This window comes from Oncorhynchus mykiss, chromosome 8 (genome assembly GCF_057628025.1).
Source record: "Oncorhynchus mykiss isolate SJ-2025 chromosome 8, ASM5762802v1, whole genome shotgun sequence".
Classification (NCBI taxonomy): domain Eukaryota; kingdom Metazoa; phylum Chordata; class Actinopteri; order Salmoniformes; family Salmonidae; genus Oncorhynchus; species Oncorhynchus mykiss.
Window position 1 is genome coordinate 9367965 of NC_143029.1, and position 23448 is coordinate 9391412.

A 23448-nucleotide genomic window follows, 5' to 3' on the forward strand; every position below is an offset into this window, starting at 1 on the left:
GGAGGAATTGCCGACCGCGGTGGAAATTCACCAGAATACCCAGGACCTGCTGAGAGAGGCCCGAGAGGAGATGCGGCGAGGGGGACGAACAACACATAGAGAGGCGAGGGGCTGAATGGGGCCCAGACGGAACCAGCCGTGGTACCGTCCGGGCCGGAGGGTGACGTCGGCGGCTGCTGGACCCAGATCAGAGATGCTGCTATAAGTGCACACGTATCCGTGGAACATCATATCCACACCTGTCCGTGAGGAAAAAGTGCGTCAACGGCCAGAAACCAGAAGCCCGGACGGTGGCGGTCCAGCAGGAAGTGACAACAATGGTAGAAATGGGGGGTACTGGAGGAGTCACAAAGTGAATGGTCTAATCCCAAAGGGTCCTTTGCTGTTGTTCTGGGATTGATTTGCACTTTTCGCACCAAAGTACGTTCATCTCTAGGAGACAGAACGCGTCTCCTTCCTGAGCGGTATGACGGCTGCGTGGTCCCATGGTGTTTACACTTGCGTACATATGAACGTTTTTTTTCTGTGGTCTTGGCTGATTTCTTTTGATTTACCCATGATGTCAACCTTAAAGGCACTGAGTTTGAAGGTAGGCCTTGAAATACACAGTCACAGTCAACTTCTGACCCACTGGAATTGTGAAACAGTGAATTATAAGTGAACTAATCTGTCTGTAAACAATTGTTGTAAAAATAACTTGTGTCATGCACAAAGTAGATGTCCTAACCGACTTGCCAAAACTATAGTTTGTTAAGAAATTTGTGGAGTGGTTGAAAAACAAGTTTTAATGACTCCAACCTAAGTGTATGTAAACTTCCGACTTCAACTGTAAATATATGGATGAGCGATGTCGTGCAGCATCGGCAAGATGCAGTAGATGGTGTAGAATACAGCATATACATATGAGAATAGTAATGTAGGATATGTAAACGTTATTAAAGTGGTGTTATTTAAAGTGACTAGTGATAACTATATTAAGTCTGTTTATTTAAGTGGCCAGAGAGTTGAGTCTGTTTGTTGGCAGCAGCCTCTCTATGTTAGCGATGGCTGTCTAACAGTCTGATGGCCTTGAGATGATTTTCAGTCTCTTGGTCCCAGCTTTGATGCACCTGTACTGACCTCGCCTTCTGGATGACAGTGGTGTGAACAGGCAGGGGCTCGGGTGGTTGTTGTACTTGATGATCTTTTTGGCTTTCCTGTGACATTGGCTGCTGTAGGTGTGCTGGAGGGCAGGTAGTTTGCCCCCGGTGATGCGTTGTGCAGAACCCAGAACCCACTACCCTCTGGAGAGCCTTGCAACTGTGGGTTTGCACAAACTAAGAATTTCTGCATCAGCAGTCTGGGTGGCTGGTCTCAGACGATCCTGGATGTGGAGACGCTAGACTGGTGTGGTTACACGTGGTCCGCAGTTGTGAGGCCGGTTGGACGTATTCTCTAAAATGATGTTGGAGGCGGCTTATGGTAGAGAAATTAACATTACATACACTGGTAACAGCTCTGGTGGAAATTCCTGCAGTCAGCATGGCAATTGCATGCTCCCTCTAAACTTGAGACATCTGTGGCATTGTGTTGTGTGACAAAATAACACATTTTAGTAGCCTCTTATTGTCCCGAGCACAAGGTGCACCTTCATAATGCTTCGTCATGCTGTTTTATCAGCTTCTTGATATACAACACCTGTTAGGTGGATGGAATATCTTGGCAAAGGAGAAATGCTCACTAACAGAGATGTAAAGACATTTGTGGACAAAATTTCTGCCAAATAAGCTTTTTTTTACAAAGGAAACTTTCTATGGGATCTTTTTATTTCAGCTCATGAAACATGGGAACAACACTTTGCATGTTGCATTTATATTTTTGTTCAGTATAGATCAAATAAACATCACCTATCAAATTGCAATACTTTTTAATATTGACTAAATTCGACACTCTCATTGTCACCCATACAAAAGCACATGACTTGCTTAATAATTTGGCCGTGGCTACAAAGACTGAGTTTTCACCCCCCGTCCTGACCCCTCCCGCCCCTAGAGGAATCCTCTTTTCTCAAAGCTAAGAATCCAGATCTTGGGAAAATATGAGGTGAGAAAATATGTTTTGAACAAGTCATCCTACTCAGAATTCTAAGTCGGGAACTCGGGCCTCTTTCTTGAGCTCCGACCAGAAGATCAATGACGTCATGATTCAACAGTTCCCAGTTGTCTTGAAAGCACCATAAATCCAGAGAATGCCAGACTTTGATGACAAAATTTGCCCACAAAGGACCGTAACACCACCTTCCTGTTCAAGTGAGTCCAGAAATGTATTGTATGCTGCTGCATAAATGATGTAATATGACAGGGAGATATATATACTGTAGCTAAGAAAGTAATACTAAGTGTATGTTCGCTGCTCATGTGCCTCACCCTAATCATTTGGTCCCTTTTCTCCTCATAACTTAACCTACTGTTCTGACTTGGTGATGCACATTTAGCCTATAGCCTGTCTTAGAGAAATGTCACCCTCAAATATTGAAAGAGCTTTCATTGTCTGCTTATATGCCCCCAGTATTTATCCTATGGTTCTGACTTGGTGTACAGGGAGAAAACTGATAGAATGGCCCATGTTCTGAATTCTGTCGCTGTACATTTCAAAAGTGCTGAACAAATATTTATATTTACTACGTCCCTCCTAGCTCGCTCAATAATGTCTTAATTGAAATTGCCAATTATCTGTTTGTCGTCCCTTATGCCATAGTTTGCACCTCTGAAATGTCAGTCGAAACCACATTTGTTTAAGCAAGTCAGTCATATCTGCTATGTTACTGTATTTGTATTTATTATGGATCCCCATTAGCTGCTGTCAAATCACCAGCTACTCTTTCTGGGGTGCATCAAAATTAAGGCAGTTTATACAATTTTAAAACATTACAATACATTCACAGATTTCACAACACACTGTGTGCATTCAGGCCCCTACCCCACCACTACTTCCTATCTACAGTACCAATTCCATGTGTATGTTATCGTATGTGGGTGTGTGTGTGTACGAATGTGTCTGTGCCAGTGTTTGTGTTGCTTCACAGTCCCCGCTGTTCCGTAAGGTGTTTTTTATCTGTTTTTTAAATCTAATTTTACTACTTGCGTCAGTTACTTGATGTGGAATAGAGTTCCATGTAGTCATGGCTCTGTGTAGTACTGTGTGCCTCCCATTGTAAGGGGTGTTAACTGGCGGCAGAGAAGTCAGATGCAGGAGAGAAATAACTGTGTTTCCAATGGCTCAGTTTATTAACAAAACCCAACGGAAAACAGAATATTAAATAAATGGGTACATAGCCCAACGCACACCAGGACAGACAAGCACTTACAGTAAACAATCACCGACAAGGACATGAGGGGGAACAGAGGGTAAAATACACAACATGTAATTGATGGGATTGAAACCAGGTGTGATGGAAGACAAGACAAAACCAAAGGAAAATGAATAGAGGATCAGCGATGGCTAGAAGGTCGGTGACTTCGACCTTCGAGTACGCCGGGGTCCCCCTGATGTCCAGAGGGGGGGCGGAGGAACCTCCCACACCTTAGACTCCTGGAGCGGACCAACCACCTGAGGAGAGACACATGGAACGAGGAGTTAATACGGTAATCGGAGGGAAGCTGTAACCTGTAACACACCTCGTTTAGTCTCCTCAGGACTTTGAATGGCCCCACAAACCGCGCGCCCAACTTCCTGCAGGGCAGGCGAAGGGGCAGGTTTTGGGTCGAGAGCCAAAACGGCACACTGAAGGTGGACATGGGCGGCGTCCCATGTTTCCTCCACGCGCCAGAACAAGTCGTCCACTGCAGGAGCCTCGGTCTGACTCTGATGCCAAGCAGCCAGAACCGTCTGGTACCCCAATACACACTGGAAGGGGGTGAGGTTAGTGGAGGAGTGGCGGAGTGAGTTCTGGTCCATCTCTGCCCAGGGCACGAACGCTGCCCACTCCCCCGGCCAGTCCTGACAATAGGACCTCAGAAACCTACCCACATCCTGGTTTACTCTCCCCACCTGCCCGTTACTCTCGGGGTGAAAACCTGAGGTAAGGCTGACCGAGACCCCCAGACGTTCCATGAACGCCTTCCAGACCCTCGACGTGAACTGGGGACCCCGATCAGTATTGCCTGAAGACGTGTCTAAACAAGGCCTCCACAGTCTGTAAGGCCGGGCAAAGGGAGGAGACGACAGGACTTAGAAAAACGAACCACACCGACCAGGATCGCGGCGTTACCCTGTGAGGGAGGAAGTTCGGTCAGGAAATCTACCGACAGGCGCGACCACGGCCGTTGTGGAACGGGTAAGGGTTGTAACTTGCCTAGGAGGTGCCTAGGGTGCCTAGGAGCCTTGCACTGGGCGCACACCGAGCAGGAGGAAACATAAACCCTCATGTCCTTAGCCAAGGTGGGCCACCAGTACTTCCCAGTCAGACAGTGCACCGTCCGACCGATCCCCGGATAACCAGAGGAGGGTGACGTGTGGGCCCAATAGATCAACTGGTCACAGACAGCATACGGAACGTACAGATGCCCGACGGGACACTGCAGGGGAGCGGGCTCTGTACACAACGCCTGCTCAATGTCCGCGTCCAGCTCCCACACGACCGGCGCTACCAGGCAGGAGGCCGGGAGTATGGGAGTCTGATCCATGGGACGCTCCTCTGTGTCATACAGCCAGGACAGTGCGTCTGCCTTAACATTCTGGGAACCTGGTCTGTAGGACAGGGTAAACACAAAACGGGTAAAGAACATGGCCCACCTTGCCTGACGAGGATTCAGTCTCGTCAGGCAAGAGGCCTGAAGATCTGCCTCAGTTACACCAGCTCTGTCAGAAGGAATGGGACAAAATTCACCCAACTTATTGTGGGAAGCTTGTGGAAGGCTACCCTAAAGGTAAACCCAAGCTAAACAATTTAAAGGCAATGCTACCAAATACTAATAGAGTGTATGTAAACTGGGAATGTGATGAAAGAAATGAAAGCTGAAATAAATCATTCCTCTACCATTATTCTGACATTTCACATTCTGAAAATAAAGTGGTGATCCTAACTGACCTAAAACAGGGAATTTTTACAAGGATTAAATGTCAGGAATTGTGAAAAACTGAGTTTAATGTCTAAGGTGTATGTAAACTTCCGGCTTCAACTGTATCTACCAGGAATAATGAACCATAGAATTATAATAAATGTGAATCTATTAATTGTGTATGACCACTGGAGTCTTTGTCACTCTTAATATTTTGTTACATAATATTTTAACATTATTTCATCACTCAAAATCTTGCCAAAGCATATTCTGTATGTGGGTTCAAATTAATGTACAAATAAATTGACATGATTTATATGAATCGGGTCATGAACATAAGGGAGAGGTTAAACGTATCACCTTATTGCCTCTAAAATGTAAATCAAACACTATAAAGAGTTTATATAATGTGTCGTTACATACCTACTTGAAGGTTTGTGTCGAATTTGAATCTTAGGGCGGTGTTAAAGTGATCTTAGAAGTAAACAGCGGCTTTGAGAATGATGATCGCATGCAATGATGGCAAAAAAAAGACTACGTATTCCCCCTTACCCCAGTCACTGTCAATTTCTTGATTTTAAAGGATGATAGAAGTGCTACACCTGGTGGAGAGAGATTGTAAGACAGAAATAGTTTATTTATGCGTGCTGTACGTTACGACATGGGACGTCAAGATGTAACGGAGGGTCAGTTTTTACTTTTCTCCAATACTATAGAGCCATTGCCATGTCAATCAATGCTTGAATAGAAATCTAGTTCACACCCCCGATTTTGACGTCAACACAGTCGCTACAGTCCCATTAGTTTTCTTTGTAGCATCGTTTGAATGTTGCGGTTGCGCACATTCGACAAGTTACATTCAATTAGCTACATTCGGTTCTTGTCCTTTGCAGATGCCACATTACTGGCAATAGTATGTACATACAGTTTTAATATATATATTTTTTAATTTAACCTTAATTTAACTAGGCAAGTCAGTTAAGAACAAATTCTGATTTACAATGACGGCCAAACTCGAACGACGCTGGGCCAATTGTGCGCAGCCCTATGGGATTCCAGATCACGGCCGGATGTGATGCAGCCTGGACAGTGCATTCGGAAACTATTCAAACCCCTTGCCTCTTTTTGTTTGTTACGTTACAGCTTTATTCCAACATTTTCAAAAATACCCCATAATGACAAAGCAAAAACAGTACAAAAAAAAAAAAGAAAGTTTGCTCATTTATAAAAAATAGAAAACTGATATTACATTTACATAAGTATTCAGACCCTGTACTCAGTACTTTGTTGAAGCACCTTTGGCAGCAATTACAGCCTCGAGGCATCTTGGGTATGACGCTACAATCGTGGCACACGCATATTCGGGGAGTTTCACCCATTCTTCTCTGCAGATCCTCTCAAGCTCTTTCAGGTTGGATGGGGAGCGTCGCTGCACAGCTATTTTCACGTCTCTCCAGAAATGTTAGATTCGGTTCAAGTCTGGGCTCTGGCTGGGCCACTCAAGAACATTCCGAGACTTTTCCCAAAGCCCTTCCTGCGTTGTCTTGGATGTGTGCTTAGGGTTGTTGTCCTGTTGGAAGGTGTACCTTTGCCCAAGTCAGGTCCTGAGCGCTCTGGAGCAGGTTTTCATCAAGGATCTCTCTGTACTTTGCTCCGTTCAGTACTTTGACTCAATCCTGATTATTCTCCCAGTCCCTGCCTCTGAAAAACATCCCCACAGCATGACGCTGCCACCACCATGCTTCACGGTAGGTATAGTGCCAGGTTTCCCTCAGACATGGCGCTTGGCATTCAGGCCAAAGAGGTCAATCCTGGTTAGAAGAAGGCTGTCATGTGCCTTTTACTGAGGAGTGGCTTCTGTCTGGCCACTCTACCATAAAGGCCTGATTGGTGGAGTGCTGCAGAGATGGTTGTCCTTCTGGGAGGTTCTCTCGTCTCCACAGAGGAACTCTGGAGCTCTGTTAGTGACCATCAGGTTCTTGGTCACATCCCTGATCTCCCCCGATTTCTCTGTTTGGTCAGGCGGCCAGCTCTAGGAAGAGTCTTGGTGGTTCCAAACTGTTCTTCTGTTAAAGAATGATGGACGCCACTGTGTTCTTGGGGACCTTCAATGCTGCAGAAATATTTTGGTATCCTTCCCCAGATCTGTGCCTCGACACAATCCTGTCTCTGAGCTCTATGGACAATTTCTTCAACCTCATGCCTTGGTTTTTGCTCTGACATGCACTGTCAACTGTGGGACCTTATATAGACAGGTGTGTGCCTTTCCAAATCATGTCCAATCAATTGAATTTACCACAGGTGGACTCCAAGTTGGAGAAACATCTCAAGGATGATCAATGGAAACAGGATGCACATGGGCTCAGTTTTTTATGTAAATAAGGTATTTCTGTGTTTAATTTTATTTATTTTTTACTTTAAAAAAAACCGTTTTTGCTTTGTCATTATGGGTTATTGTGTATAGATAAATGAGGTAAAGATTTAATTTAATCAATTTTAGAATAAGGCTGTAACGTAACAAAATGTGACCAACCGGCTCAAATTAAATTGTGTTTTTTACATTGGATAAAAGTAGACTCAGAGCAACACAGTGGCATATCATACCCTACAGTTGAGGAACAATGGGAAAGTAATTCTGCTTTGAAAGTTGATAAACTTGCAAACTCACTTTTGAGAAAATGGCCTTTGCATGTTTTGGTGCATGTTTTTTCACACCCTCTTAAGATTTAGCCCCACCCATTCAGCATCGTTCACACCCTCTTAAGATTTAGCTCCACCCATCTCTTTAAGGGTTGATCTGAGCAGTCTGTACTAACAACAGCAGTTAAGCACCCTAGCGAACTTCCAGACACAAATGAGACAACAGCTCAATGAACATTACTCGCCCCAGAAGAGCTGGTTAAGCGGTTATGTTATCCAGAGCGTTGGTGACTGCAAATGCGCTGTCAGATTATCCGTTGGTAAATTCAGAGAGTTTAGCTCTCTGAGAGGTTCAGAGCGCACACCGCACGCTCTGGCCGATGAGTAGGGTTGATCCAAACGTTCTGACCTCATAACGGCACTCAAGCACACAAGCTAGCTGGTTAACATTGGCTAGCTTGCTAGTTACTTCCAGACACAAATGAGAGAACACCCCACTCTAAACATTACACGCCCAAGCAGAGCTGGTTAGGCTGTTTTCATGTTTTCCAGAGCATTGGTGCCTGTAACTGTGCTGCTGGAAACAATTTAATTACACTTTTTGCCGACGTTTACTCATATTGAACGTGTGTTGAGTGTTCGTAAATTCATCAGTTACTCTGTGCTCTGGCACACAGACGAGAGTGCTCTGAAAGATGGCCAGACTGAATTTACAAACGCAACAGAAATGGTTACTTGCGTAGTGGAGTCTTTTGTTAAGACATGTAGCTAGCTAGCTAGGTAAACAATGAACCATAATCCCAACTCATGATGTTACTACCCTGCATGAATCTGCAGGTAGCTAACCAATCAGGTTCGATGTTAATTAACTAGCTAATATTAGGCTATAGCTAGCCAAGCAAATGGCTCTGAGATACAAATAATTAGATCATACATGTAACATTAGATAGCGAGCCAGCCAGCTAACATTAGCTAGCTAACAGTACACTTTACCTTGAAATGAAACCACTTTCTGTCAAAATTAGAAACGTGTAATATCTGAAAATGTAGCTAGCTAGAGTATCTTACCAGTGCACATCATTCATGGATGGACACATCTCCTGTCGGATACCATGGTTGCCCTTAGTTTGAAGATGTAATCTGGAGATAGGTGTTTTCTCCATCTCCTTAGCTATCATGCTCGATTATCACTAATTTCAAAACTTGGTCCTTCAGAAAGTGGTGAGCAACATTTAAGCAGTTTTACTACATAATATATAAATAAATAAACAATCTGAGTTAGACAGGATTACCTAGACATAGTGACCAGCTCAAATAGACAGAAGTGTGCTATTTGGCAGACAAATCCAAACTCATCTCTCGGCATGTCCAGCCCACTCATTATCTCAGCCTATCATGGCTTGCGGGAAGGTTGTCAACTTTTTCTGTGGCTAAACAAACTAGGCTCGTAATTTAACAATTTGATTCATATTTACAGATGGCATACAAGTTTGTTTGTAAGGCACATGAAAGTTCACATGTTCAAGAAGGCATTTCTGCCCAAAAACACATTTTGATTAGAATAATATGTTTACTTTCAAACGGCTTTCCTGTTAAGTAGTGACCTGCGACATATGCCTAGTTTCCTGAAACGGTTCACAAATGTGGAAAAAGGGAAGGGGTCTGAATACTTTCCCGAATGAACTGTATTTAAAAGATCTATAACCGAGTGAAGGCAGTTGTAAAGTAAGAATTGAACGTGTTAATGTTCATTCATAGTCGGAACATAGGATTTGTACTTTTACAGATCTATTTTAGCGTTTACATTTCATGTTTCACGCATGGCTTTTCTTACAATCCTAACAATTTACATATGGATTTTCTTACATTCTTAACGATATGTATATTCAACCTTTTGGCAGCTATCTTGCTCCACACAAGTGTGGTTCCAGAAAATGCAGAACCGCAGCCAAAAATAATTAATAATTAACGATCTGCTTAACGTGGACATATTTTATGCAGAGTAAACCCTCTCGCTTCACATATCTCTCTACTACTAGTACTACGGGTGACCAAATTCCGTCCAAAAAGAAACGACAACACATAACTGGTTTGCAGGCTCACCGCGAGCTACCGAGTCTTCGGAAATATGGCCCTTTTCTCTTTCTTTGCAGGTTGGATCGGTTATTTGTTTATTTGCCTGCTTGGATTGATTTTCATCGCATTTCTCTGTTTTTGTCTTTACATAAAATATATTCATCTGAAATATGATCACATACCGGGACCACCAAGGGATAGGTGAGTCAGTATGATGTAACTTGAATATTTATTTTAAAATGCTTTAGCTAAATGTTAGTTTCAACTATACTGAGTGGCGACATAACGCATTGGATTTGTTGATAAGGAACTACAGTAGGTGAAAGTTGACCTCAACAGCAGTCAGGGTCGCTGTTTCACCTGTCTTTTTCATTTTCACTAGGTGAAGGTATCACTCATGTCATAACGTTCTTATTTTTCAGTTATTAACCCGTCTCTTGTTCTCCCCCAGTTTTATATTTGGTCATTCCCCAACCATGCTGAGGGAGATGAGCAATGGTCGAGTTGTCCACGACAAATTTCTGGAATGGTTTGTTGAATGCTATGAATCAGGTGTTGTTTATTCTGGGACAGAATATTCTGGGACAATAAATAAAGATATATTTTATCTTTGACAGGGCTGAGACATATGGACCGGTGTACCGTATCAACGGTTTGCATTTTGTGGTGCTGTGTGTGACCTGCCCTGATACCACCAAGGTAAACCTGTGAAATTACTGTAATTATAATCTCTGATGGACTGACTACGTAAACACCTGACCAAATTAAGCAAGATTTTAGTTCTGGGTTAACCAAGATTAGTGTAATCATACATTTTACCATGTTAATTTCCGAAATGAAAGTGCTGTAAAATAACCAATTCCCCCTTCAAACCAAAAGGACACTTTTATTTGTCTCCACAGGAAGTCCTGATGTCACCTAAGTACCCCAAAGACTCACAGGTCTATAAGCGTCTCTTCAACCTGTTTGGACAGAGGTGAGTCCTCTAAATGTACTTCCTACTACTATTTATTGTTTCAATGTTTTGGTTGGTACAAACTCTTTCAACACAATCCCTCCTAATGCTGGTTATTGCATGCGTAGCCTACAGAGCATATAGACATTCAAACAGGACAACTTGGTCACTGGTCAGTTAATTCAGTCTTAGGGTAAATACTCTGTTGTCCTTCTTCTTCATAGGTTTTTTGGAAATGGCCTGATCACAGCACAGAATCATGATGAGTGGTACAAACAGCGAAGAATAATGGACCCTGCCTTCAGCAGTCTGTAAGTCACTATAATTGATCAATCGACTCATTGATCACTCCATTGATCAATCCATCCAGCCATCCATCTGTTCATCCATCCATCATTCCTGTGTATTGTTAGGTACCTGCGGGGTCAGATGGGTGCGTTCAACGAGAGGGCAGAGAAGCTGATGGATAAACTGGCGGACATGGCTGACAACAACACAGCTGCCAACATGCAACACATGTTCAACTGTGTGACACTGGATGTCATCACTAAGGTAACGGTCACTTCCTGTTACCCTCAAATCCCCACACTGCCCTTACACTTTATTATTTCTGAAAGCTACATTTGTTTGTATATCTGACAGTAAAATTGTCATAACAGGCAGTTATAACACACTCATTACCTAAGCTATATACAATTTAGTCTCACCATGCCAATGTGCTAGCTATAATTAGCATAACTAGAACCAGGAGTTTTACCTTATCATGTTGTCAATCCTCTGTTTTTATCTCATCTGTAGGTGGCGTTTGGAGTGGAGCTGGATCTGCTGAAGGAGAGTGACTCTCCGTTCCCCAACGCTATAGAGATGTGTCTGAAGGGAATGGTCCACTATGTCAGAGACTTCACCTTCCAGGTAAATAATGGCATCAAAGATGTTGGTGATGCTTCTCGAGAACGATGGCTTATTGAATTGATCTATTTGAAATCCTACAGTTTCATCAGATAAAATCCTGTGTTAAAGAGTAATCAAATTAAGATCCTACATATGTAGCTCTACCCAAAGAACAAGAAGTTCATCAACGAGGTGAAGAAGTCTTGTCAGCTGCTGCGTTCGACAGGCAGACAGTGGATCAACGAGAGGAAAATGGCCGTCCAAAACGGAGAGGACGTTCCAAAAGACATCCTCACACAGATCCTCAAGACGGCTGGCAAAGGCATGTTGTAGTAGCCTGATCCTAGATCTGTTCGTGCCGTCTTGCCAACTCCTGCCACTGTTCAAGTCGGCACAAACAGATCTGGGACCAGGCTAACATTGGAGACCTTTTACCTGTGGCTCTGCATGTGACATTGTGGGACAAGTGTTTGCTAAAACAGTCATGTAATTGATGAGGTTCAGTAGCACTATTGTCTCAATGCTGTAAACTGATATATTTCCATAATTTCAGAGGAAAACATAGCAAACGATGATGAGGAGCTTATGCTGGACAACTTTGTGACGTTTTTCATTGCGGGTACGTCTCCCTGAAACAAGTGCTATACTTTATTTATATAAATATATATATACAGTTGATGTCGGAGGTTTACATACACCACATTCAGTTTTTACAATTCCTGACATTTAATCCTAGTAAAAATTCCCTGATTTAGGTCAGTTAGCCACTTTATTTTAAGAATGTGAAATGTCAGAATGATAGTAGAGAATTATTTATTTCAGCCTTAATTTCTTTCATCACATTCCCAGTGGGTCAGAAGTTTACATACACTCAATTAGTATTTGGTAGCATTGCCTTTAAATTTTTTAAAACTTGGGTCAAACGTTTCGGGTAGCCTTCCACAAGCTTCCCACAATAAGTTGGGTGAATTTTGGCCCATTCCTCCTGACAGAGCTGGTGTAACTGAGTCAGGTTTGTAGGCCTCCTTGCTCGCACACACTTTTTCAGTTCTGCCCACAAAGTCTATATTGGATTGAGATCAGGGCTTTGTGATGGCCACTCCAATACCTTGACTTTGTTGTCCTTAAGCTATTTTGCCACAACTTTGAAATGATGCTTGGGATCATTGTCCATTTGGAAGACCCATTTGCGACCAAGCTTTAACTTCCTGACTGATGTCTTGAGATGTCGCTTCAATATATTCACATAATTTTCCTACCTCATGATTCCATCTATTTTTTGAAGTTCACCAGTCCCTTCTTGCAAAGCACCCCCACAACATGATGCTGCAACCCCCATGCTTCACGGTTGGGATGGTGTTCTTCGCCTTGCAAGCATCCCTTTTTTCTTCCAAACAAAACGATGGTCGTTATGACCAAACAGTTGTATTTTTGTTTCATCAGACCAGAGGACATTTCTCCAAAAAGTATGATCTTTGTCCCCATGTGCAGTTGCAAACCGTAGTCTGGCTTTTTTTATGGCGGTTTTGGAGCAATGGCTTCTGCCTTGCTGAGCGGCCATTCAGGTTATGTCGCTATAGGACTCGTTTTACTGTGGATATAGATACTTTTGTACCAGTTTCCTCCAGCATCTTCACAAGTTTCTTTGCTGTTGTTCTGGGATTGATTTGCTCTTTTCGCACCAAAGTACGTTCATCTCTAGGAGACAGAATGTGTTTCCTTCCTGAGCGGTATGACAGCTGCATGGTCCCATGGTGTTTATACTTGTATACTATTGTTAGTACTGATGAACATGGTACCTTGGAAATTGCTCTCAAGGATGAACCAGACTTTTGGAAGTCTACACATTTTTTTCTGAGGTCTTGGCTGATTTCTTTTGATTTTCCCATGATGTCAAGGAAAGAGGCACTGAGTTTGAAGGTAGGCCTTGAAATTCATCCACAGGTACACCTTCAATTGACTCAAATGATGTCAATTAGCCTATCAGAAGCTTCCAAAGCCATGACATCATTTTCTGGAATTTCCCAAGCTGTTAAAGGCACAGTCAACTTAGTGTATGTAAACTTCTGACCCACTGGAATTGTGATACAGTGAGTTATAAGTGAAATAATCTGTCTGTAAACAATTGTTGGAAAACTTACTCTTGTCATTGACAAAGTAGATTTCCTAACCGACTTGCCAAAACTATAGTTTTTTAACAAGAAATTTGTGGAGTTTTTGAAAAACAAATTTTAATGACTCCAACCTAAGTGTTTGTAAACTTCCGACTTAAACTGTGTGTATATATATATATATATTAAATCGATCTCCATAGTATAGTTTTTTGAGCTCATTTGAAATTTGAAGAAACAACAGTCACAGTAATTTTGTTGTTTTAATCATGACAGGGCAAGAGACAACAGCCAATCAACTAGCTTTTGCCGTCATGGAACTGGGAAGGCTGCCTGAGATACTGACAAAGTAGGACTTGTTTTCATCCTTTCTATTTTCGGTATTGATCATTTCTGTAATAAAAACAGGTTGGTTGAGTTTGTGAGTGTCTCTGCCATTTCCAGGGTGAAGCAGGAAGTGGATGACGTCATCGGGATGAAACAGGAAATCAGCTTTGACGACCTGGGGAAAATGACCTACCTGTCTCAGGTAAATGATCTACCTGTCCCAGGTTCGTGTGTGCTGTCTTGTCATTGACCTGACAGTGACAGCAATGGAGCTACAAACCAGATCAAGGACTCAGAATTGGAACTGGCATCTGTACACAGAAACCATATTGTACGTTATACAATGTTGTACGATGGTTGATAGAATGGCGCTGGAGGAGATGCCAGCGAAATGTGCTATTTTGTGTGTGTGCTTAGTCCCCTCCTGTACTCCCTGTTCACCCACCACTCCAACACCATTATTACGTTTGCTGATGACACAACAGTGGTAGGCCTGATCACTGACAACGATGAGACAGACAACAACCTCTCTCTCAATGTGAGCAAGACAATGGAGCTGATCGTGGACTATAGGATAAGAAGGGCCTTACAGGCCACATAAACATTGACTAGACTGAATTGGAGCGGGTCGAGAGTTTCAAATACCTTGGTGTCCACATCACCAAATTACCAACAAACTATCATGGTCCAAACACACCAAGACAGTTGTGAAGAGGGCACGACAACACCTTTTCCCCATCAAGAGACTGAAAATATTTGGCATGGGTCCCCAGATCCTCTGAAAGTTCTACAGCTGCACCATCGAGAGCATCCTGAACGGTTGCATTACCGCTTCGTATGGCAATTACTCGGCATCTGACCGGAAGGCGCTACAGAGGGTAGTGTGTACGGCCCAGTACATCACTGGGACCAAGCTTCCTGACATCCAGGACCTATATACTATGCGGTGTCAGAGGAAGGCCCAAAAAATTGTCAAAACCTCCAGTCCCCCAAGTCAGAGACTGTTCTCTCTGCTACCGCATGGCAAACGGTACCGGAGCACCAAGTTTAGGACGAAAAGAAAAGGTAACTCTTCACATCGTCAATTAATCAGCATGTTGTGTTTGATTCATATCACCCCCCCCCCCCCCATCAGGTTTTGAAGGAGACTCTAAGGTTGTACCCTACAGCACCAGGCACTTCTCGTTTCATCCCTAACGACATTGTCATCAACGGCATCCCCATCCCAGCAGGAGTCTCATGCTTTGTGAGTAGTCACCTCAAAAACAATGTGGAGGAGTGATGACTGTTGTTGTATGATTAATATCTGTAAGTTTAGTTGTGGTGTTAACATGTGATACGTTGTGGTACCTCAATGTAGTAAAGTAATGAAGTATCCTTGTCTAAGCCAGTGTGGCTCATACATCAATGTGGTAAAGGAATGAAGTATCCTTGTCTAAGCCAGTGTGGCTCATACCTCAATGTAGTAAAGGAATGAAGTATCCTTGTCTAAGCCAGTGTGGCTCATACCTCAATGGAGTAAAGGAATGAAGTATCCTTGTCTAAGCCAGTATGGCTCATACCTCAATGTAGCATCATTGTATCATTGACTTTTCTTATGTTAACATAGAATGTAAACAGAATTTCTCAAAACACCATGATTGTGTAATGAAACCATGACAGGTAGTGCACCTAAGCTGAGATCTGGGTGTTTGAATGTAAAATGTTAATACACAGAATGTGTTTTAAAACAGAAGTGTAGGAACTCTGAAACACCCAAAGTGGTTCTTCATCCTGAATATGGGTGTTTTTAAGAGAGCGTTGTGAAAACCCATTTTGGGGGTTCAGTGAATGTAAAAGCATCAACACTCAAAAATTGTGTTTCTCATACAATCAATGGTTTACAAATGCAAGTCATTTCAATGATTTGTTAATTTAATTTTACCAAAGTAATGTAAATCCAACTGCATATGTTACTCAAAATGTAATTATCTTTTATGAGGATAACCAAAGTGAGAGACAATAGATTGATTGAACTCATTGGAAGTCTTTTGTTTTAATCACGTTGCATTTCTTATCTTGACGCATGACTCTGTTTTTAGAGGATTGTTTTAGACTATGATTCTTTCACAATGTTGTGTACATGTTTGAAGAAGGAAGTCTATTTCTATATTGGTATTAAGCAGTTTGTTGTGTAATGGATCATGATGAACGGATATCAAAACTGTCAGGCATTTTGACGTTCAATGAGGACAGCACCCATTCCCACATAGACAAAGGAAATGACAACAAAAGAGAAGGGATCTAATTCTGCTCTAAACAGAACTCGAAACACCAAAGTAGTGTGTTCAACCTGTTCTGTTAGTGCTCCCAGTCCCTGGCAAGGTGTTGCACAATATTTGATTTAGTGGTGTTACAACACACCGTGTCATGTGTTTCAATACTCCAGCAAAGATATGGTTTCGTCTCCTTCAAGTTGGTGGCAGCTCAGTTGTCACTAGTTAATGTAGCAATATTGATGTTACTCATATTGATGTTACACAGGAAACGGAAACCAGTTTTTACTTACTTTATTCATGTGCTGGTTGACAACATGCCTAGTAAAGTTTTCTTAATTATATATCTTTGTCTGTCGTGGCTACAACACAAAGCACATTGAAACAGTTTTGGTGTTACAATGAATTTCATCTTAACAGTGTAGTCAACACCTCATTAACTATTTTGGGTGTGGGTGTACTTATTTTATTTCCTAAAGTGTCTTAAATCTTTTGTTTGCCCCTATCTTGTCTGTTTACAGTTCAGTTCGTATGTCTGTGGAAGGTTGGATAAGTTCTTTGAGGACCCGCTGAAGTTTGACCCTGAGAGGTTCCATCCAGACGCTGCCAAGTAAGTCACACGATACGTTTTCATTGTTTTATTGTTTCTTTACAACATTTGAATTGATTAAAGCAGAACTTCTCTCGTTGAAACTGGCATACATTACATCCAGAAAATATTCAGACCACTTCACTTTTTCCACATTTTGTTACGTTACAGACTTATTCTAAAATGTATTTAAAAAACTATTTCCCTCATCAATCTCCACACAATACCCCATAATGACGAAGGAAAAAAAGGTTTTTAGACATTTTTGCAAAATTGAGCTCAGGTGCATCCTGTTTCCGTTGATCATCCTTCAGGTGTTTCTACAACTTGATTGGAGTCCACCTGTGGTAAATTCAATTGAATGGACATGATTTAGGAAGACGCACACCTGTATATATAAGGTCCCACTGTTGACAGTGCATGTCAGAGCAAAAACCAAGCCATGTGGTTGACGCAATTGTCCATAGAGCTCCGAGACAGGATTGTGTCGATGCACAGATCTAGGGTAGGGTACCAAAGAAATGTCTGCAGCATTGAAGGCCCCCAAGAAGACAGTGGCCTCCATCATTCTTAAATGGAAGAAGTTTTGAACCACCAAGACTCTCCCTAGAGCTGACCACCCGGCCAAACTGAGCAATCGGGGGAGAAGGGGCTTGGTCAGCGAGGTGACCAAGAACTCAATGGTCACTCTGACAAAGCTCCAGCCACTATATTCCACGCATGAGGCCAAAGACGGCACTTTTGATCAGTGATTGCAGGAAAGGGCTACTTTTGGTCATGAAGTCAAAGTTCGTCATGACTTACATGGTGGTTGGGTTATGATTTCGCCCACTAACACGGGATAAACAGCTGTGGTGATTACGCTCTATCCGATGGCAGAACAGTGGATCAGACTTTGTTTACGAAAGACAACATGTAGCGCATTTTTTACTTGAGAAATACTGCACTAAACACCTTAACTAGATGTAAAATTGCGTGACTAAAACCTTGTCGACAAAAAACACAATTAATTACAGATTTCTTGAGTTAACTTGGACTATTTTGAGGAAGTGATACGGGCTTTGTTCTTATGGTGTCTCATGCAGTGGTGGGAAAAGTACCCAATTTTCAAACTGTAGTAAAAGTAAAGATACCCTAAAAGAAAATGACTCAAGTACAAGTAAAAGTCACCCAGTAAAATACTACTTGAGTAAAAGTCTAAAAGTATTTGGTTTTAAGTGTCCTTAAGTATCAAAAGTAAAACCAGACGGCACGATATTCTTGTTTTCTTAATCTACGGATAGCCAGGGTCACAGTTCAACACTCCGACATAATTTACAATCGAAGCATTTGTGTTTAGTGAGTCTACCCAATCAGAGGGAGAAGGGATGAACTTCGTACTTTACACCACCTGGTCTCATGGGGGACAAACATCAGCAACTGTTATATCGAACCACACCCCCAAAACTGAAATCTAGTTTATCTTAATGAGCAACAGAAAAACACATTTGGACTCTGTGCGTTCAGTCACTTTTTAAGAGCTAACAGACATATTGTGTTTGTTTCTGTCCTGAAGACCCTATTACTGCTACTACCCCTTCGCCCTGGGACCACGCTCATGTCTGGGACAGAGCTTCGCACAGGTGAGCACACTGTCCGTATGAAATACATTGAAACAACTTTATTTGGGATTGTTCTCTGCTGATCCTATTATCCATCCTAGTTAGATTACTCCTGGACTTCTGCCTCCATTATATACTTTGTTTTATAGTTGAGCACACCAGATTTGTCATCCTGTAAAGAGATCTGTTGTTCACAGATGGAGGCCAAGGTAGTGATGGCCAAGCTGCTCCAGAGGTTTGACTTCAACCTGCTCCCTGGCCAGTCCTTTGACATCCTGGACACTGGGACTTTGAGACCAAAGAGTGGAGTGGTGTGTAACATCAGACACAGAGGACAGACACCCGCAGCCTGACCTGACTGGGACCTGAACATGACTAGCACTTCTCTATAACATACTTGTCTTATTTTTTATACTTCCTAGTGGAGCAAATTATCTCTTTTTCAATGAAGCACCTTATTCAAATATCTAGCTATTTTTTATGAAAATGGATTTTGAACAATTGTTTATTCTTTTTATCAATGATGAAATAATATCTTAAATATGATGGTTCTATGTGATGAAGAGTTACTAGGACAGACTTGACATAGGAGTGTTTGTATTTGTGCCGATTCCATGTTGTTAATTTACCCTTATCATGTAGTTACTATGCAGTATACCATTTATCACATAATATAAAGAGATTTATAAAGTATATATTAACTTCTTTGATGAACTTCCTAACCAACATTACCACAGTGCCTCTGTTGGAGTGAATTTACTATATTTTAATAAAATAATTGACCAAACATCACTGAGCTCCAGAAGATTAGAATACTTTAATCCACAAGGTGTCGCTGTGAACCTGCAGACAAACCAAGAACATTCATTCTCATGTTTTGTATCTTTCTTGTTTACACCCATAAGACCTTGCTTTTTTCAATTTCGACTGAAATGACTGCAACACTCAACAAAGAGCTGAAGTTTGTTTCAGAGTGGGTGGCAAGGAATAAGTTAGCCCTAAATATTTCTAAAACGAAAAGCATTATATTTGGAACAAAACACTCACTAAACCTGAACTAAATCTGGTACTAAATTATGTGGAAATTGAGCACGTTGAGATGACTAAACTGCTTGGAGTAACACTAGATTGTAAACTGTCATGGTCAAAAGTCCCTAAGATGGGGAGAAGTCTGTCTATAATAAAGTGATGCTCTGCCTTCTTAACAGCACTATCGACAAGGAAGGTCCTACAGGCCCTAGTTTTGTCACACCTTGACTACCCGTTCAGTCGTGTGGTCAGGTGCCACAAAAAAAAGACTTAGGAAAATTACAATTGGCTATGAACAGAGCAGCTCGGCTGGCCCTTAGATGTACACAGAGAGATAATAATAATAATATGCATGTCAATCTCTCCTAGCTGAAAGTGGAGGGGTTTTGAAATGTTGAATAGACTGAGCTGTCTGTCTAAACTACTGGAACACAGCTCGGACACCCATGCATACCACACAAGACATGCCACAAGAGGTCTCTTCACAGTCCCCAAATCCAGAACAGACTATGGGAGGCACACAGTATTAAATAGAGCCATGACTACATGGAACTCTATTCCACATCAAGTAACCAACGAAAGCAGTAAAATTAGATTTTATAAACAGATAAAAAACACTTTATGGAACAACGGGGACTGTGAAGCAATGCAAAGATTGGCACAGACACATGCGCACACACACACACACACACACGATAACATAAGCACTATGCATACACATGGATTTAGTACTGTAGATATGTGGTAGTGGTGGAGTAGGGGCCTGAGGGCACACAGTGTGTTGTGCAATCTGTGAATGTATTGTAAAAATGGTATAAATTGCCTTAATTGCAGCTTTAAAAGTGGACAAGTAGACTGGTAGCACAGATACTGGATATAGTGATGAGATGCCTGCATCTCTGCTCTAACAATGGGATTCGTTGTCCACAGGGCGGAATGGTGGGCTGTGAAGCTCCCTCCTATTCCTTTCTTTGGATTGGTGGAAACATCTCGTTATTTTAATACATTTTTAAATATCCGATGTGAGGTATTGACGTCACCACCAGTATTCGGTAGAGAGTGAGATGCTATGCTACTAGCCTCATGTACATGTATAGACCGTCTCAAATTTCAACAGAGAAGGTGCTATGCTAGCCTCATCACATACACATGGTTAGTAGAGTGTAGTGAAATGCTTGTGCTTCTAGTTCCGACTATGCAGTCTAACAAGTAACCTAACAAATTCACAACAACTATCTTATACACACTAATGTAAAGGGATGAATAAGAATATGTACATATACAGTTGAAGTCAGAAGTTGACATACACCTTTATCAATAAGTGCATTGAGGGCGTCATCCCCACAGTGACTGTACGTACATACCCCAACCAGAAGCCATGGATTACAGGCAACATTCGTACTGAGCTAAAGGGTAGAGCTGCCGCTTTCAAGGTGCAGGACTCTAATCCAGAAGCTTACAAGAAATCCTGCTATGCCCTGTGACAAACCATCAAACAGGCAAAGCGTCAATACAGGGCTAAGATTGAATCATACTACACCGGCTCCGACGCTCGTCTTATGTGGTAGGGCTTGCAAAGTATTACAGACTACAAAGGGAAGCACAGCCGCGAGCTGCCCAGTGACACGATCCTACCAGATGAGCTAAATCACTTCTATGCTCGCTTCGAGGCAAGCAACACTGAGGCATGCATGAGAGCATCAGCTGTTCCGGACAACTGTGTGATCACGCTCTCCGTAGCTGATGTGAGTAAGACCTTTAAACAGGTCAACATACACAAGGCTGCATGGCCAGATGGATTTCCAGGACATGTGCTCCAGGCATGTCCTGACCAACTGGCAGGTGTGTTCACTGACATTTTCAACATGTCCCTGATTGAGTCTGTAATACCAACATGTTTCAAGCAGACCACCGTAGTCCCCGTTCCCAAGAACACAAAGGCAACCTGCTTCAATGACTACAGACCCATAGCACTCACGTCCGTAGCCATGAAGTGCTTTGAAAGGTTGGTAATGGCTCACATCAACACCATTATCCCACAAACCCTAGACCCACTCCAATTTGCATACCGCCCAAACAGATCCACAGATGATGCAATCTCTACTGCACTCCACACTGCCCTTTCCCACCTGAACAAAAGGAACACTTATGTGAGAATAGTATTCATTGACTACAGCTCAGCGTTCAACACCATAGTACCCTCAAAGCTCATCACTCAGCTAAGGAACCTGGGACTAAATACCTTCCTCTGCAACTCGATCCTGGACTTCCTGACGGGCTTCCCCCAGGTGGTGAGGGTAGATAGCAACACATCTGCCCCGCTGATCCTCAACACTGGAGCTCCCCAGGGGTGCGTGCTCAGTCCCCTCCTGTACTCCCTGTTCACCCACGACCATGCAGTCACGACTGCAAAAACCATCATTAAGTTTGCAGACGACACAACAGTGGTAGGCTTGATCACCGACAACGACGAGACAGCCTATAAGGAGGAGGTCAGAGACCTGGCCGGGTGGTGCCAGAATAACAACCTATCCCTCAACGTAACCAAGACTAAGGAGATGATTGTGGACTACAGGAAAAGGAGGACCGAGCACGCCCCCATTCTCATCGACGGGGCTGTAATGGAGCAGGTTGAGCGCTTCAAGTTCCTTGGTGTCCACATTAACAACAAACTAAAATGGCTCAAACACACCAAGACAGTCGTGAAGAGGGCACGACAAAGCCTATTCCGCCTCAGGAATCTAAAAAGATTTGTCATGGGTGCTGAGATCCTCAAAAGGTTCTAAAGCTGCAACATCGAGAGCATCACTGCCTGGTACGGCAATTGCTCGGCCTCCGACTGCAAGGCACTACAGAGGGTAGTGCGTACGGACCAGTACATCACTGGGGCTAAGCTGCCTGCCATCCAGGAACTCTACACCAGACGGTGTCAGAGGAAGGCCCTAACAATTATCAAAGACCCCAGCCACCCTAGTCATATACTGTTCTCTCTACTACCACATGTTAAGTGGTACCGGAGTGCCAAGTCTAGGACAAAAAGGCTTCTCAACAGTTTTTACCCCGAAGCAATAAGACTCCTGAACAGGTAACCAAATAGCTATCCCCCAACCCCTCTTTTTACGCTGCTGCAGCTCTGTTTATCATATATGCATAGTCACTTCAACTATACATTCATGTACATACTACCTCAATTGGACCGACCAACCAGTGCTCCCGCGCATTGGCTAAACGGGCTATCTGCATTGTGTCCCACCCACCACCCGCCAACCCCTCTTTTACGCCATTGCTACTCTATGTTCATCATATATGCATAGTCACTTTCACCATATCTACATGTACATACTACCTCAATCAGCCTGACTAACCGGTGTCTGCATGTAGCCTCGCTAGTTTTATAGCCTTGCTACTGTATATAGCCTGTTTTTTAACTGTTGTTTTATTTCTTTACCTACCCATTGTTCACCTCATACCTTTTTTGCACTATTGGTTAGAGCATGTAAGTAGGCATTTCACTGTAAGGTCTACTACACCTGTTGTATTCGGCACACGTGACAAATACACTTTGATTTGATTTGAATTGTCAGAGTACTATTGGAGAGAATTATTTATTTCAGCTTTTTTTTGTTTCATCACATTCCCAGTGGGTCAGAAGTTTACATACACTCAATTAGTATTTGGGAGCATTGCCTTTCAATTCAAGCGTTTCAGGTAGCCTTCCACAAGCTTCCCACAATAAGTTGGGTGAATTTTGGCCCATTTTTGTCCTCCGTGCTCACACACGCTTTTTCAGTTCTGCCCACAAATGTTCTATGGGATTGAGGTCAGGGCTTTGTGATGGCCACTCAAAAACTTTGACTTTGTTGTCCTTAAGCCATTTTGCCACAACTTTGGAAGTATGCTTGGGGTCATTGTCAATTTGAAAGGCCCATTTGCGA

The 23448-nt window shown here is 42.6% G+C and overlaps 1 protein-coding gene across 1 annotated transcript; it reads left to right on the forward strand.

Annotated features, from left to right (window-relative positions):
- Positions 1-9635: 9635 nt before the first annotated feature.
- LOC110529326 (cholesterol 24-hydroxylase) lies at positions 9636-19271 on the forward strand. The gene is made up of 15 exons (XM_036984678.2): positions 9636-9956; positions 10207-10284; positions 10373-10454; positions 10658-10731; positions 10935-11021; positions 11124-11262; positions 11509-11622; positions 11761-11923; positions 12155-12220; positions 13989-14061; positions 14157-14241; positions 15175-15285; positions 16816-16904; positions 18439-18505; positions 18682-19271. Exons 1-15 carry the CDS (start codon positions 9808-9810, stop codon positions 18835-18837), a joined length of 1533 nt encoding a protein of 510 aa, XP_036840573.1. The 5' UTR covers positions 9636-9807; the 3' UTR covers positions 18838-19271.
- The last annotated feature ends 4177 nt before the right edge of the window (positions 19272-23448 follow it).